Genomic DNA, 15,931 nt, shown 5'->3' with positions numbered 1-15,931 from the left:
TATATCAGACTGATTCTACTCCACTGTGACTTGTTATCAAAGATAATATGTATTAATTAACTATTAAGCAGTTTATCTGTATTTACAAATAGATTAAAGGAGACTTTTAAATTTATAAAGAAATTATAAGTATATTATGTGGATACATTCATAATGTCATATCGGATATGCTAAGTACTCTAGTTTATCATATCTGTCATAATTTTATTGATTTTTTTTACAGGCTTTTTGAGATTCGAATTGCATATTATGCATGGAGGGGAGCCAAAGGATACCGCTTTATAAGTCACTTGACTATCGAATTTATAAGTGTCACGTCTTCTGCTATGTTTTCCCCCCTCCAACTACAGGATTTGGATTTGAAACAATTCCCAATCATGAGTTAAAAATGAGAATTTCAACAATTTCTTTATATAAAATAATAGTTTAGTAAAATGAGTAGAATAACAAAACATTCATTCTTTTGATTACTATGTTCTTTTAGTAAATTAGAGTAAAAAGGGAGGGGGAACCAAAAAAAGAAGAGAAAAGAAAGGGAAGTTAAATCCATTTTCCTTAAGAACTTTTTAAATAGATTAGTAGCACTCTAGCATCCCTAAAGAGGCGTTATTTAATTCAAGGTGTTCTAATTAAAAAAAATGATAGGAAAAATATATAGTAAAACATGATACATTTCATTTTATAATTCTATTAAGCATACAAGAGCATCTCCAAACTTGTTGTTTAATGAGTTATTTATTTTTAGACATCATTGTTTATTTTTATTTTTATTTTTATTTTTACATTTGAGAAGATTTACATGTATTCATAGATTACTTATTCAAGTTTGTTGCCCCTAACTTAGTCTCCAATGAATAATATGTGAAGTAAAAAAATGTTTCCCATCAATGTGTCCAACTAACTGCTTCCTACATGATCAACAAATTGTTGTACAACTGAAGGGGTAAACATCACGAAGATTTACATCGATGGATTATTAAGGAAACTACATAAGTGAATTTTGACACCACATTTTAACCTAAAACCTTAATGCTAAATTTTATGGATCTTCTTCTTAGTTACATGGTATTCAACTTTCCCATTCCTACTCAATGTAAAATTTCACCTAATATTCCAACAATCTCCTTCTCAAGTGTGAGTCTCTTTCACATAATAGTTTTCCCCTTAAGCTCAAGCCATTTTCAATCCTCGAGTATCCAATTGTGGCCCTTAGAGCTTGACCATGGTTGTCCTGGCTCTACCTAGCCATTACCAATTAACGACTCTGATATCAATTATTAGTCAATTGAGGGAGATAGACATCCAAGATATTTACACTAATGGGTTACCGAGCAAATCACATAAGTAAACTTTGACATCACATATTAACCCAAAATCTCAAGCCTCGGGTTTTTTGGTCTTCTTTTCATTTATATGGTGCTTAAACTTTTTACTCCTACTCGGTGTGAAACTTTATCTCATACTTGTATTTCAACACAAATAAAACCCATTCTAGTTTCGAAAGCCTTTGTGTATGGCGGGAAAAAAGAATTTACTGTATTTATTGTGTCTTTTGTGTGTAAAATATATTTTCTTTTTCTTTTTTCACTCGGTATGATTAAAAAAATATTTTTTGCCTTTTGTGGGGAGTCATTTGAAAGGATTGCCTTTTGTATGAGTTGCATTTTGTGAGGGCCAACTAATCAGAGATAAAGAACTCAAAATAGATTGTTTAAATTGTACCTATAGAAGGTACTCTAAGTTTTAAACTCCAAAAAATTCTTTTTTTTGTCATAATATTAGGATTAATTGCAATTTTTGTGATTCTCATTAAAAAAATCTTATGGTTTGAGTATTATTATTAGGATAAAATATGTTTGGGGTCCCTTTAAAATTTAAAAAATATTAATTTCATTTTCATATAATTTTTTGTATTAATTTGGTCCATGTAAAAATAAAATATTTTTATTGGTTCTCAATGATAATTCCGTTAGATGATAATTTGATGTGACTAACAAACTTACAATATAATTTGATTAAAAATAAATTAAATAATTTGTGACAGTTAAAATCTCTCAAAATGAATTAAATAATTTTTAACACTAAACACCCCCAAAAATTATAATTTTTCATCACTTCCTAAACAATTTTCTCGTACTTTATAATGAAATTAGGAGAAAAATGAATTAACAATTGATTATGGTATTTTTTGACGATACTTGAAGAGATAAAAAGAAAAAATAATTAAATTTATTAATCACATTAAAAAGTGTCTAACAGAAATATCATTAAAGATAGACCAAAAATATATTATTTTTACATAGACGAAGTTAATACAAATTTTTTTATAAAAACAAAATAAAGTACCCTTCAAAATTTACAAGAACCCAAACATCCATAAAGATTTAGCGTATATTTGGATATGCATTACAAACAAACATTGATGACAAAATAAAGTTTATAAAAGCATCCATATCCTTTCTTTTGGATGTTTAGTGTGCGGTGGACTGTTATTGATTTTAAAGTGGTTTAAAACTAGTTTTAGAAGCAAACCAGATTTAAAATCAGTTTTGAACCAGAAACTGGATCCAAAAAATCATTTTTTTTTGCAAGATATGGATCTGGATTTAAATGGATCCGGATTGGATTTTCCATGTCCGCCCTTAAAAATAACCTGTAATTGGAGGTTTTTAAGCGGAAAAAGTTAAAATAACAGATAAAAAAATATCTTACATTACCGAGTGATTGACGTCAACCGCAAACCATCTCCACTTCTTATCTCCGGTCTCCGACGAACTCTCCTTGGAATTTGTACTGCAGAGGTGCTGCCTTTTACACCACCAGATTTTGCAGATTTTAGTTTTTAAGGTTATGCTTTTTGGGTTCTGCGACTAATGTTGACGATGATCATCACTGCGCTCATCACTGCCATACTTGCGGGACTTTGCATTGGCCCAATCAACGGCAGGCGGCGGAGGAAGAGGGCCGTGGCGTTCTTCCATCCGTACACCAACGACGGTGGCGGCGGGGAGAGGGTGCTGTGGTGCGCCGTCAGAGGTATCCAGGAGGAGAGCCCCGACCTTGATTGCTACGTGTACACCGGAGATCATGACGCCACCCCTCAATCGCTCATGGCTCGTGCCCTCGATCGCTTTGGGGTCGCTCTCCTCTCTCCTCCAAAGGTACCTTCTTTTCTCTTATTGGAATTGTTGGTATCCCGGCAAATTGCGGATTAATGCGGTCCCAATTGTGGTTGCAGACCCAAATCACGGTCGCGGACCCTTTTTTAAAACCTTGGAGCCTAGAATACTTGTCTAGATTCATTGACGGATTTAGTTTTAGTGCATGTTAGAATACTAGTCTACCTTGATTGTTATTTTAGCTGTTAATTAGTCCCTGGCCGTTGGTTCGGTACTCAATGCACTCATAATTTCAGGAATAAAATGAGCTGTGGCTTTTGTGTTTTGTTAAAGAAAGAGTGGATTAGGACTAAAGTATTGAGTTGAGGGGATTGTATATGAATGATTATTGGCTTATATAAAGTAAACAAATAATTGTTGCAATGGTAAGTAGCAATTTGGCACCTATTGTGCTAGAATCTACTTGATTTGTTTCAAAGCTTAATAACCTGTGTGTATATATATATTGTCCTTAATAATTCTCAGGTGGTTCATTTGTACAAGAGAAAGTGGATAGAAGAAACTACTTATCCGCACTTTACAATGATTGGTCAAAGTCTGGGTTCTGTGTATCTTGCATGGGAGGCTTTGTGCAAGTTTACCCCAATATATTACTTTGACACAAGTGGATATGCTTTTACATATCCACTTGCTCGGTTGTTTGGATGCAAAGTTATTTGCTATACTCATTATCCTACTATCAGCTCAGACATGCTAGCTCGCGTTCGTCAGCGCAGCTTCATGTATAATAACGATGCCTTAATTACAAAAAGGTTTCATTTCTAACTTTTGTCACTTCTAGTTTAGTCATACTTCACAAGTATTCCTCACTTGTTAATGATGTTATTGGTTCTTTCTTTTCAGTATTTCATTGATTTGAATATTATAGCCTATCCAAATTGTTTTGAGGGTGAGGGTATAGAAGGGAATTGATTTTTTAAATAGTATTTTGGTATGGAATTTGGTAAAGTTGAAGTCTTTATATATGAAAATTCACCTTCTCCATACTTCCCCTTCCCCTTCACTGCATACACGCTTCTATGCTATAATATACACTAAATTCACACTTTATTTTACCTCTTTCATATTTTAAGGAGTCTAACAGTTATTTTCTTGCAGTGTTTGGCTTTCAAGGTGCAAAATAGTCTATTATACAGTATTCAGCTGCTTGTATGGATTTGTAGGATCTTGTGCACACCTAGCTATGGTCAATTCATCTTGGACTAAATCCCATATTGAAAATCTTTGGAGATTTCCTGACCGTATTAAGCGAGTTTATCCTCCTTGTGATACTTCAGGACTCCAGGTTTGCAATTGGTTCTTTGTTGTCCTACAATCGTTGTTATGTTGTCAAGTTCCTCTTTTCCATATTTGTTTTAGTTAGAGGGATAACTTTCCTGTATTGCATGTTACTTTGTGTCATTGAATCTCTTACAGTCTGTTTCTTCTATGTTTCCTCCCGGTGTAGTATGTTTATTTACCAAATGTTTAAAACTTGAATTTAGTGTCCGCAAGTAATATGAGGGTGATACTGTGTGTGTGTGTGTGATTGTTTTACCTAGTTTGGTAATCACCAATGGATTCTAACAAGTAAGCAATATGGGCAGGTACTTCCCTTGGAACGATCAGCAGAAATTCCAGTATTAATATCTGTTGCACAATTTCGACCGGAGAAGGTGGGCATACTCTTTTCAACTCTTGTGAACAAGAGGTACAACCTTTTTATTTGGCTCATTTGAGCCTGTGTTTTGTTGATTAAACCAGTTTGATATTTTTTATTCAAATGTAGGCACACACTCTCCAACTTGAGGCTTTTTCAGCTGCCATTAAGAGATTAGATCCTAGCTTGCCAAAACCTAAGTTCCAAATTGTGGGTAGCTGTAGAAATAAATCAGATGAAGACAGACTTCAAATGTTAAAAGAGAAAGCAATCGAGCTGAATGTGAATGAACACATGGAATTTCATAAGAATGTAACATACAGGTTAGCACCAGTGGATTTCCAGACTCTTCCCCCCTCCTTCTAATGATCATAAAAAACACTTTATCTGCAGAATAAAATATTTTAAAAAGTTATATTCTGTAGAATGCATACCTTTTATTTCTTAGTTAATGGTATATGGTATTTGTCAGTCCAGCTAGCAATTAGCATTGAGTGCTAACTCAACATTGATTATTTGTTCTTATTTATTATTATACTTTTGATAATCAATTGGATTATGTACCAATCAATTAAAGAAACTTCAGTGAAACTTCAAAGTGTTTCAAATTTCTAGTCATAAATGTCTTGTGTCACTCTCAAGTTCATGTACATTAGGCTACTATTGATTAGTTTAGGTATAAGCATGTACTTCGCATTGATAGTTCAGGTATGTTAAAAACCTGAACGGATATTTTTCCTCACTCAAACTCCTAAATCTCGTAAATCTCACTGCTTAGAAAGAATATTTGTCTTTAACCGGATTATCCACCTTATTTGTTCATCTACTTCTTAGATGTATAATAACCAGCATTACTGGCATTATAATGTGTATGATTGGATTACTTTTATACAACTATTGTTTATGTAATTAGTTATGCTGGATAGACATATGGATGTGATCAATATTTTAATTTCTAAAAGCAAGTTAGAATCCTTAATCTAAATTTTTGAAGTAGGAAGGTTAAGTCTGTATAGAACGAATTCAAGTTGATGGATCCCCCTCCAGTTGGTATCCTACACTATTGCACCCTAATCTGAAATACTTCCACTCATTGTCATTTTCTCATTCAAATTATTTTATTCTCCTTGATTCTCTTGACTTTTCTCATTACTTCTTGTTACAGCATTTTTATATCTGTTAGAACTGTAACTTAGAGGAGCTTATTATTTTAACTTCTATTTGAAACTACCCCTCCCTTTAAGTGTATTTCTTCTTTCTCTAATATTACATTTCCTCACCTATTAAGCATCTTAGCATTTTCGGTTCCATCGCACCAATTTGTTGGAACTTGAAGTTGGAATCCTTAGTATTTTGACAAGTAGACTGGCATACAAAAATTATGCATAAGGGTTACTCCTTAGTCTGTTATAACTTTGAAGGGTATTTGACAATTTCAAAGAACTAATTATGTCTCTTAGACTAGATTATTCTTGTGAGATAAACTTGTCAATTTTCTTTTGTTGAACTAGCATGGCTTGCAAAGTGTAAGTGTGGTAACCTTCTCTTGCAAAGTATAAACTATAGTTTATTTGGATCTTAATTAACATTATGCTTCAGATTGTAGAATTTGTGGAAAATTTCAAACTTGGAACTATAATTGGTTTATTCATATCAATTAATCTAATATCATCTGTCAAAGTCAAACGCCGCTTACATTGTTTGGGAAATTTATTAGCAATTAACTGAGGCCTTACAATTGCTATACGGTTCATTCATCTTTTTGGTACTTTTCCTGAACTTTTAATGGTTGGGCATGGCTCATTGGCTCCTCTAAAGTGCATTAAAATTTTCAATCATAAAGATCTATAGCCAAGTTGATAGGGCTGGAAGGACTCTGCTTGTAAATCCTTTATACATGGTGTCAATTAGCCTTTGACTGGACTGAGAGTATGGGTGTTACTTGCAATGGACATTATGTAGCTCGGAGACCACCTGACCTAATAAAAAAAAGAAGTCAGTTGCATGTATTGTTAATTGGGATTTGAATTAATTACGTCTGGATAAACGACTAATAAGTCTTTCACTAAAAATATTTAATCACTTTTATCACATGAATTCCTTTTTGAATTTGTCAATCAAATAGGTTATCTTGTACTTTTAGAACCTTAATTTTAAATGCTGTTCTACTAATCATATATTTGATGATTGCATTAAACCTACAGAGATTTGGTGGGACTTTTAGGGGGTGCTGTTGCTGGCATTCATTCAATGACAGATGAGCATTTTGGCATTAGTGTGGTAGAATACATGGCTGCTGGTGCCATTCCAATTGGTGGGTTTGCTTTGCAATTTCACCCTTTAGTAATTATGCCTTTTTTTTTCCCTCTACCGTGACTGCTTTTACACATTAATTATTCTAGTAATGTTTGTTTTTCAGCTCATAATTCTGCTGGCCCAAAAATGGACATTGTATTAGATGAAGAAGGACAGCAGACAGGATTTCTTGCCTGCAGTGTTGAAGAATATGCAGATGCCATGGTGAGAATTGTATCGATGCCGGAGATGGAGAGACTTAAGATGGCTGCAGCTGCAAGGAGACGGGCAGGGAGGTTTTCCGAGCAGAGGTTTTATGATGACTTCAAAGCTGCAGTGCATCCTATCCTGTGTCATATTTCTAGGTGATGGTCTATAGGATCTAATTAGCATGATTGTAACTTCAGAATATAGATGAAGAATTTTGTTACAGAAATAGCTATACGTGTTTCATAATTGATTATTTAATTATCACCTACTACTAACTAAACTGTAAACAGCAAAGTTGACCCACATCCCACAAAAACAAAGCACCAACTTATTTACCTCACAACGGGCAGGCGGACCTGATATTTCATGGGTCCATGCCGAAAAATTAATTTGGACCATTTTATATTTAAGTAGTCAAAAATATAAATATATATTATATATAAAAAAAAGTAGACTCACAATTTTATAAAAATTACATATTTTCTTACATTAAATGAATAAGATCATTTTAATAAATCTCAAAATGATGTCACATTTTTTATTCAATTTATTCTTATATTATCATTTTTCATTCAATTTATTTTTTAAAAATTACATAACATAAATATTTATATATAAGATAGACATGATAACGAGATGAGTTGGTGTGATAAATTTGACTTTATTCTCACCTTCCAAAATACCGAATTCTCATTTAAAAAGATAGACATTTTTTAAATCTATATTTTTTCTAGTAAGTTTTAGTGTTTTACAAGTTTGTGTAAAGACCTGAGAAATTTATCACATTTAGCTTATATATTTATAAATTAATTAAATTTTATATTTTATTTCTTGGAGAAAATGGTTTATTTTGATCGTTATTGTTTTAATTTGAGTTTTTGGTTGTTTCTTATTTTATTAACAAGAAATATTTAAAGTTTATTATCATAGATCAAATATATGTTGACATGTCACACAAAACTAAATCTTGTCTGGTAATAAAAATAAACTAAATCTTGGTATGAACTTATAAAGGTAATATCCAAAAAAAATAATTAACAATCAATATAAAAATATTTTTGAATTAGATGTCACATCTTAATTTGAAAAAAAAAGACATAAAATAAAATAATAATTATAAACATAACCTAAATAATATAAAAAAAATATTACATGACTATAATTTTTTTAAAAAAACTTTGGATCCCTTTTAGTCGTGAATCCTGTGTTATCACACCTCCAAATAGGGTTCAGGGCTGGTCCTACAAAGGGGTAAAATCAGAAAGAAAAAAAATATTTTTAGTCTTTATATATTTAGTTAAACATGATTAAGATATCTACATTTTTATAAAAATAATTGTAAAAATAAAAATATATACACGTGTGTACATGTGTGTATATAACCCTCAATTTTTTTTTACAACTTTTAATCATGCATTAATTTTTGTCAGCGTTCTTAATTAGTTCCTTTTAAAAAAATTGTTCATTTTTTGTCTTTTGTTTATTTCTATTATTTAAAATTAGTTTCAAATATAAAATAAATAATGAACTAAAAATTAGCAAAATAAAGATTAATCTTAAACAATAAAAGTAAATGAGAAACTAAAAATAAAAAAACTAAAAATGTTGACTAGAAAGTCAATAGAAGATTAAAAATTATCAAAATAAATTTGAAGAACTAAAAATTAGAATATAAAAAAGTTAAATAACTAAACTTAATTAGTCCTTAAAATCTGAAACAAGTTCCCTTGTAATCATAATTAACCGACACATTTTTCGTTTGAAGTCTCACACATTGAATGTATATACATGTGTATATATATACAATAGTTGTTAATGCATGTTTACTTAGAATATGATTCGGCAAAGGAAATTATCCTTGATGACTTAGGGGTCAATGGACGTAACATGAAGAGGAGAAGGGGAGGGAGAGTTGCGGCAAACTGGGCATGTGGTGTTTATTCGAAGCCACTCGTCTATGCAGTCTGCATGGAAGCAGTGTTTGCATTCAGGAATCAATCTTATTGTCTCTTTGCTGTTGTACTCCGACAAGCATATCCAACAGCATCCATTGTTGTTGGGTCCAGGAACTCGTCGACTCTCTCCGACCACCATCTTCTCGTAGGACTCGATCGTGGACTCGTCGAGACCCGTGGTTGCGATTTGTGGCACCGGCGATATTGTAGCTGCAAGTGCAGACCTGTTGGTTAGTCTGTCCTTGTAGCACACACAGCATGCCATCACTATTGCAATGACTGCTGCTGGTCCAGCAATGCAAAATGTGATGATTCTGAAAACTTGGGCTCCACGTCTTGAAGTAACTGAGAATATTGAAGCTAGTATAGGTCAGATTTGAGCTAACACGGTTCACGTTAATCTATAATAATGTTGATAGAAAGAACAAGGATGCAAATTCTTAAGAAAAAGATTGGTGGGCATGCACTAAAAACTAATTAACACTAAATAGAGATATAATAGGCAATAAAAGGTGATAAAAAAAATATAAAAGAAAAATAATAGTCAACAGAGTAGAGAAAATAGAGTTTTAATAAGAAATATAACGTGTTAAAAAAAGGTAAAAGAGAAATAATAAATAGTAACATAGTGTTTGATATATATATATATGATCACTCAAATTCTTAAGTCACCCACCCAGCCAGCATATGTCAAAATATAAAGCTAATTTGACAGTATCTTAAGTGAAGGTTGTTCGATCAGTTTAAGAATTTTTTATTTCTTTTTTTTTTATAAAAAATATTAGTTTATTTTGACTTTATATTTTTTTTATATATTGTAACTTTTAAGGTATTTTTTATACAAAACTTTGAAAATTAAAAATAAAAATAAAAATTGATCACATTATTGTGATTATTTAGATGAATACGAAATAAAAAAAATTCTCAAATTAAATAAATCCTTAAAGAGTTTTTGGTTTTTCCTACTAGTAATAAAGGGCAAAACAAATTTCCAACTAGCTAGCGCCCTCTATTGCACGTCACCTGCAATTCATGTCAACTTAAATCGGTAGCTAACTTATTAATGAATTGAGTCTTAAGAATTCATGGTTAATGTGGAAAATATTTTTTTAGGAACGGAAACTAATGTTTAGTTATATATATATAAAAAAAAAAACTAAGGTTTTTGGTACTTGGTGTACGGTTTTAAAAAATTCAGGAAGTAACGTGAAATAACTAAAATAAAGTCCTCACCAAAAAAAAAAGTTGTTTTAATTTACTCTAAAATCTAACGAGTACCGAGTAATTGAATAAAAAGGATTGACATACCAGACATCTGCCTTATAAGTGAAGATAACTAGACCTTTGAATTAGTATGCACAAATTACAGTTCTCTACTGCCTCGCGTTGTTTTGTACTAATTTTTAATTTAATGACAACAAGCAAATCAAATCATGAAGTCAACTGGTATAAACTATAAAGTATATAAACAAACAAAATATTTTATAATGTTACTAATAATACCGACGTAAAACCATTGACCAAAATATTTCTAATAATACCCAGTAAATTCATGTGGCCACCTATGATAAACAGCTCGTGTGATAATATATCACTTGAGTTATTATAAATTTTTCTTTATTTTTTTTTGAAGTTTTTTATAATGTTAGGTCATCTAGAGTTTCTAAATACATGCCGTGGTGTATGAAGTTTATGGAAATGCATATTGAAGATGGTAGAACATATTTACCTGTTTGGTAACCAGGAAAACAGAAGAGTTGACCGTTGTTATCTGGATCAAATCCACACAATTGCTGTCCCGATTCACAATATCTGCAGTCAGGTCTATCCCAAGTTAATCGAAGATCTTCACTAAGCTCATCTCTGTGATTCTCCTCATATTGTTGCTCTGGCCCTGAAACTGGGACTGAAACCCTTGTAATAACATTGCAAGACTCAGGCAATGGATTGGTCAAGTTTAGAGTAGGGACAGCTGATACAAAATTTGTGGAATTACTGAGGCAGTCTATGGGAATGAATTGTGACCCTGCGTTCTGAAATGGGCAGCTTAAGAAGGTGTAGTCACGAGTAAAAGTGGGAATGAAAGGAGAACCTGAGACATTGAGGGTCAAAAGACGTTTGGGGAGGCAATCATCAGGGTCGTAGACTTGTATCTTTTGTGTGAGGTAGTTGATGCTGCGCACATAGAATGCACCAGAGTATGGAAGTTTTAGCACTGTTTTGCTATTATTCGTACAAGTTAAGTTGAAACCAGGATAGCCACAATAAGGATTTCGATCACCATCTAGTTGAAAGGGGAAACGAATAAGGACACTATTGTTGCCACATACGGAAAATTGACAATCATTTGAGGTAGCAACAGCATATATGACAGGAAAGACGAAGAAGGGAAAAAGGACTTCCAAGATGCCCATTGTTTTTCAGATGAACAAGTCTGAGGTAGTAAGGGATCGGACCAGGTTATAAGAAGAAACCGCATTTTAATCTCAAAGTCTATCCAATTTTAAAAGCAATTTTGAAAGTCATATTGTATTATTTATTGGTATAGTGCAATTAACTAATAGAGATATATAGAAGGTATGACTTAAAGAACATTATAATATAATTCTTGTTCTTGTCATATCAGCCTTTGAGGGGGAGAATATTCAAAACCCAAAGTTCCTCACCAGATCATTTAAGTACTATTTGGCTTTCATTAGTTTGTTTCCAGCACACTGCACAAATCATTCAATTTCACGGAAGCAGATGCATCAAGATCTATAGAATACTTTCTATACTTGCATAGAAAAAAAAATGCTTGGTCATCACCAATTTGCAACTTTTCATTCGGAAACACTACTATTATTTGTCATCGGCTTTCAATGTTTAAACTACATATAGGAAATTAATGGATTATAGAATAATTGTTTTCGAGTCCAAGAGTGTACTCTTGTATAATAATGCCAAGAAGACATTTCAAAAGTTAGGAAAGAACTACCCAACCCCTGCCCCTCTCAAAGAAAGGTTAGTAGAGTTGAATCACAGGAGCTGTTGAGTGATTCTAATAGAAACAATTTCTCCATTGGTTCCTGCCCTCATAGCCTGGTATTTCACATGGAGACCTTCATGAATCGAAGAACAAGAAGGGAAAAGCTTGGAAAAAAAATTGTATAAGAAAAATCAATTGGGACTGAACTAAAGAACTTCAATATTGAAGCATAGGCAAAGCAAAGATGTAAAAATGAGTTACTACTAAACAGGCCAGTGAAATTTCTAAGGACAAAATAAGAAGTCTGGGATTCAAGGTTGCCGAGATTCTTTCAAGTAATTGATACAGAATGCAAAAGCTGTAAAGAAGAAAGCTTCTTACCTTCATTTTCTTGTAAATTAGTGTTCACAGCTACGACATGGAAATCAATCATTGCCTTGGGTTGCCAGTCATTTGCTCTCCCAATCCATGACTTGTAATCAAATACAGCCGCCATTGAATTTAGAAATCAAAACAGATTGTTTCATGTGTTAAGGCCATGACTTAACTGTCTTCTATAAAATAGTAGGCAATAAAAAAGACTAGAACATGAAGTAATTTCCTGAAATACTCAAAACCTAGACCAATAATCATTCTGAGACATAATATTCTTATTGAAATTCATTTTTGAAATATCTATGAATTCACTCTTCGCTGGAGTTAAATCACCTATCTGTAATTGAAACTATACACAAAACACAATTTTCAAATATTTCTGATTCCATAGTGCTAAACAGAAGGTGATCTCTTTATGCACCGACACTAGACCAGTGGTTTATTCTCAAGAACACATTTGCCTGAGTTACCAAGTAAGTTGACTGGAAGTATCAAGATTTACCCGAAGTTGAAGAATCCTCTAGGTGTTTCATGTCAAAAATGGCGCCAGCAGCCCCATCTGCTCGTTTTTTTATATCATGAGATCCTACAAGCTGGTAATCCCAGTTCCCATTTTGGAAGCCTTCACAGGGGAATAGCTCTATGTGCCTTGTATCTAAAGTCTGCATTGTTCCTATATAATTAGGAGAAACCTGTCAATTTCGGTTTAATATAGCCTCACTATAAAAGGCAAATCCTTGCTGTACAACACAGTGATCAGTGATGTATATTCACGGAAGTGTTATTTGTCTTGGCCAAAATAGAAGGCAATCGCAGTACAAAGGGATTGGGGATATGCAGGGCTCTTCGGATTGTATTCAAATTACCATCGCAAGTATTGAGGTCACAAACCGGGAATCTTACAAACAAATGAGCTAATAAGTTGACATAACTCATTTCAAGGATAATCCTAGTGCAAAATACTAAAAGTTAACTTGGGAATTACCAGCTATCCAGATTCCAGTTTTAACATTGTCTAGCACGCAACAACCTTGAGACCGAAACATCTTTTTCATGGTGTCTCCATTCTGCATCTTCCCCGTAAGAGTCAGTCTCTCTGCCAGGACGGCTACAGAAGAATCAAATGAAAAGGCACCAATACGCATCCAATCTGATGGTACATAATATAAAAAAGGATACAACATTAATAACTTTCTAAATCTACGACGTTGAAGTTGGAAATTGCCTGTAACGCATTTTTATTTGAGTAGACTATGTTTTAGTTCAATAATAATATATAATGCATAATAAGAATGACTCAATCAGTGGTTGGATAAATTCTAAAAGATCTACAATTACAAAACGAATTTACATCATAGCTAAACAATCGGAAACACGGGAGAAAGAATGGGCTAGAAGTGGTTAGTGGTCACTGAACACTTCTAAGTGTCAAAAGGAGAAGTTATGCAAGGATGATGGTTCAGAACAAGTGGAAGAAGCACTCTATAGAAGTTTAATTGGTTGCTTAATGTTTCTCTCAACAACAAGACCAGATATACCAGATATCTTGTATGTTGTAAATATACTTTCAAAATTCATGAATTGTGCAAGACAATCCCATTTGAAAGCAGCAAAATGGGTGCTGAGGTATATCCCGGAGACCTTAAATTATGGCATGAAATTCAGTCAATCACAAAATTTCAAGTTGTAAGACTATTCTGATAGTGATTGGACAGGTTCTTTAGATGACATGAAAAGCACCTCAGGCTACTGTTTTAGTTTGGATCAAGGATGTTCTCTTGGTGTTCCAAAAAACAAGAAATTGTCGCACAATCAACCACTAAAACAGAATTTATAGCAGTCACAGCAGCTGTTAATCAAGTCTTATGGCTAAGGAAAATACTAACTGATTTGCACTTGGAGCAAGATACAACTACTGAAGTAATGGTGGACAATCAAGCAGCCATAGCCATCTCTAAAAATCCAGTGTTTCATGAAACATTTCAGCATCAAATTATTCTTCTTTAGAGATGTATTGAGGGATGGTGCAGTGTGCTTGAAGTACTATAAGACTGAAGACCAGCTATCATATATATTCACCAAAGCTCTTCCAGAGAGCAGGTTTGAGCTATTGACAGAAACTTGGACTTGTCAACCATTGATACAAGACAGAGTGTTGAACTTCAATTATCTGTTAATTTGTTATTTTTTACTAATTGATTGACCAAGTCTTTAGAATGAGTTGTTTTCAGCTGTTATGTTAGTGATTGGTTGGTTATTATTTAAGTCAGTTATTAGTGCTTCCCTCTGTTACAACACATATGCATTCATTAGTATCATACAATTTACTAATGTATCTCTTATTTATTAAATTTTCTTTCATGTATATTTCTTTTTTTTAGTTTTTTCACTCCACAAAAAATAATTAAGAATATAATAGAAAAAAATATTTAATACTTCATATTATAAAATAACAATCAAAATAAATAAAAAAGTCAAACGAAATAAGAATAAAAAAATAAATAATAGTCACACTCATTGTATCTTTTTTTCTTCTTTCTAATTGTTTCTTTTCCATTACATCACATTACTAACATATTAGTCACTTATTTCTTTTCTCCTATCATTTATCTTTGGTATCTCTCAAAGAAATGACTAACAATCTTTTTTCTTAGTTAGAATATGAGAGTTTAGCATCCAGTTAAGAAAATTCAAAACATGCGTGGGTAACAAAAGAACCAACTAACCAATGTGTTTCTGTTGTTGAGGGAACATGTAGGAGTGACTTCCATCTGAAATTTCATTTGAATTTCAAAAATCGAAGATAATCGGTAGCACTTGATTGATTGAACAACATTGAAAAAGGGTGAGGTCTTACCAAAGCTTGACGTGTAGAGCTTGCACCACCTGAATGCCACGCGTTCCGGGGGTGGGACCTGAAGATCACGCAGACACTAACTTCCATATGCCGTCATCCATAATAGCACAGCGGAACCATCGGCTTGTGGCTGCCACCATCACCAGAGATTTTCCATCCAGAAACTTAGCAATCTCTGTCCAAATGTCTTCTTCGAACCTTCTCGTTCAGCATTCACAATTACACGTTGTACAGACAAAATTAGAAATAATAATAATTCACCAAAGCACTAGAAATGGAAAAATAAATAAACTATTATGAATTAATATAATACATTTAGTCATTGATTTATCCAGTACATATTAATTTAATAAACTTATATAATAATATATCTATTACTTTTTACATTTAATCATTATTTTAAATAAATTATTATGAATTTTTTAATTTAAATATATATATTAAAATTATTAA

The 15,931-nt window shown here is 32.6% G+C and overlaps 3 protein-coding genes across 6 annotated transcripts; 1 reads left to right on the top strand and 2 right to left on the bottom strand.

Annotated features, from left to right (window-relative positions):
• Window positions 1-2,448: 2,448 nt before the first annotated feature.
• On the top strand, window positions 2,449-7,603 carry LOC100808662 (GDP-Man:Man(3)GlcNAc(2)-PP-Dol alpha-1,2-mannosyltransferase). Its single transcript, XM_003528745.5, has 7 exons — window positions 2,449-3,161; window positions 3,645-3,931; window positions 4,278-4,464; window positions 4,766-4,834; window positions 4,948-5,141; window positions 7,023-7,132; window positions 7,238-7,603. Exons 1-7 carry the CDS (start codon window positions 2,874-2,876, stop codon window positions 7,480-7,482), a joined length of 1,380 nt encoding a protein of 459 aa, XP_003528793.2. The 5' UTR covers window positions 2,449-2,873; the 3' UTR covers window positions 7,483-7,603.
• Window positions 7,604-8,987: 1,384 nt separating this feature from the next.
• On the bottom strand, window positions 8,988-13,155 carry LOC100794143 (putative RING-H2 finger protein ATL21A). Of its 3 annotated transcripts, none has more exons than XM_026129161.2 (3): window positions 12,628-13,155; window positions 11,008-12,410; window positions 8,988-9,623 (listed from the first exon to the last, which is right to left on the bottom strand). In XM_026129161.2, the coding sequence occupies exons 2-3, from the start codon at window positions 11,690-11,692 to the stop codon at window positions 9,190-9,192; spliced, it is 1,119 nt and encodes a 372-aa protein (XP_025984946.1). In that variant the 5' UTR covers window positions 11,693-12,410; window positions 12,628-13,155; the 3' UTR covers window positions 8,988-9,189. The 3 variants fall into 3 exon arrangements, with proteins under 3 accessions (XP_025984946.1, XP_025984945.1, XP_040873219.1); XM_026129160.2 differs by having other exon boundaries at window positions 11,008-12,359; window positions 12,628-12,817; XM_041017285.1 differs by having other exon boundaries at window positions 11,008-11,992; window positions 12,628-12,817.
• On the bottom strand, window positions 12,960-15,702 carry LOC112997636 (probable F-box protein At3g61730). 2 transcript variants are annotated; one of them, XM_041017286.1, is made up of 4 exons: window positions 15,479-15,702; window positions 15,348-15,392; window positions 13,607-13,771; window positions 12,960-13,294 (listed from the first exon to the last, which is right to left on the bottom strand). In XM_041017286.1, exons 2-4 carry the CDS (start codon window positions 15,373-15,375, stop codon window positions 13,113-13,115), a joined length of 375 nt encoding a protein of 124 aa, XP_040873220.1. In that variant the 5' UTR covers window positions 15,376-15,392; window positions 15,479-15,702; the 3' UTR covers window positions 12,960-13,112. The 2 variants fall into 2 exon arrangements, with proteins under 2 accessions (XP_040873220.1, XP_025984947.1); XM_026129162.2 differs by lacking the exons at window positions 15,348-15,392; window positions 15,479-15,702 and adding an exon at window positions 14,508-15,025.
• Between the last annotated feature and the right edge of the window lie 229 nt (window positions 15,703-15,931).

Source organism: Glycine max, chromosome 7 (genome assembly GCF_000004515.6).
Source record: "Glycine max cultivar Williams 82 chromosome 7, Glycine_max_v4.0, whole genome shotgun sequence".
NCBI classification, from domain to species: domain Eukaryota; kingdom Viridiplantae; phylum Streptophyta; class Magnoliopsida; order Fabales; family Fabaceae; genus Glycine; species Glycine max.
Note: the sequence above shows the minus strand (reverse complement) of the source record. Positions and strands in the feature narration are given on the sequence as shown.

Coding starts and splice junctions, on each gene's coding strand:
- LOC100808662 (XM_003528745.5), top strand. CDS start 2,874: ATGTTGACGATGATCATCACTGCGCTCATCACTGCCATACTTGCGGGA. Junction 3,162..3,644: donor CTCTCCTCTCTCCTCCAAAG/GTACCTTCTTTT, acceptor AATAATTCTCAG/GTGGTTCATTTGTACAAGAG. Junction 7,133..7,237: donor TGCTGGTGCCATTCCAATTG/GTGGGTTTGCTT, acceptor TTTGTTTTTCAG/CTCATAATTCTGCTGGCCCA.
- LOC112997636 (XM_026129162.2), bottom strand. CDS start 14,610: ATGCTGAAATGTTTCATGAAACACTGGATTTTTAGAGATGGCTATGGC. Junction 13,772..14,507: donor CTTGCTCCAAGTGCAAATCA/GTTAGTATTTTC, acceptor ATGTACCATCAG/ATTGGATGCGTATTGGTGCC. Junction 13,295..13,606: donor AACTGGAATCTGGATAGCTG/GTAATTCCCAAG, acceptor CTAATTATATAG/GAACAATGCAGACTTTAGAT.
- LOC100794143 (XM_026129161.2), bottom strand. CDS start 11,692: ATGGGCATCTTGGAAGTCCTTTTTCCCTTCTTCGTCTTTCCTGTCATA. Junction 9,624..11,007: donor TTTTCCTGGTTACCAAACAG/GTAAATATGTTC, acceptor CAATATTCTCAG/TTACTTCAAGACGTGGAGCC.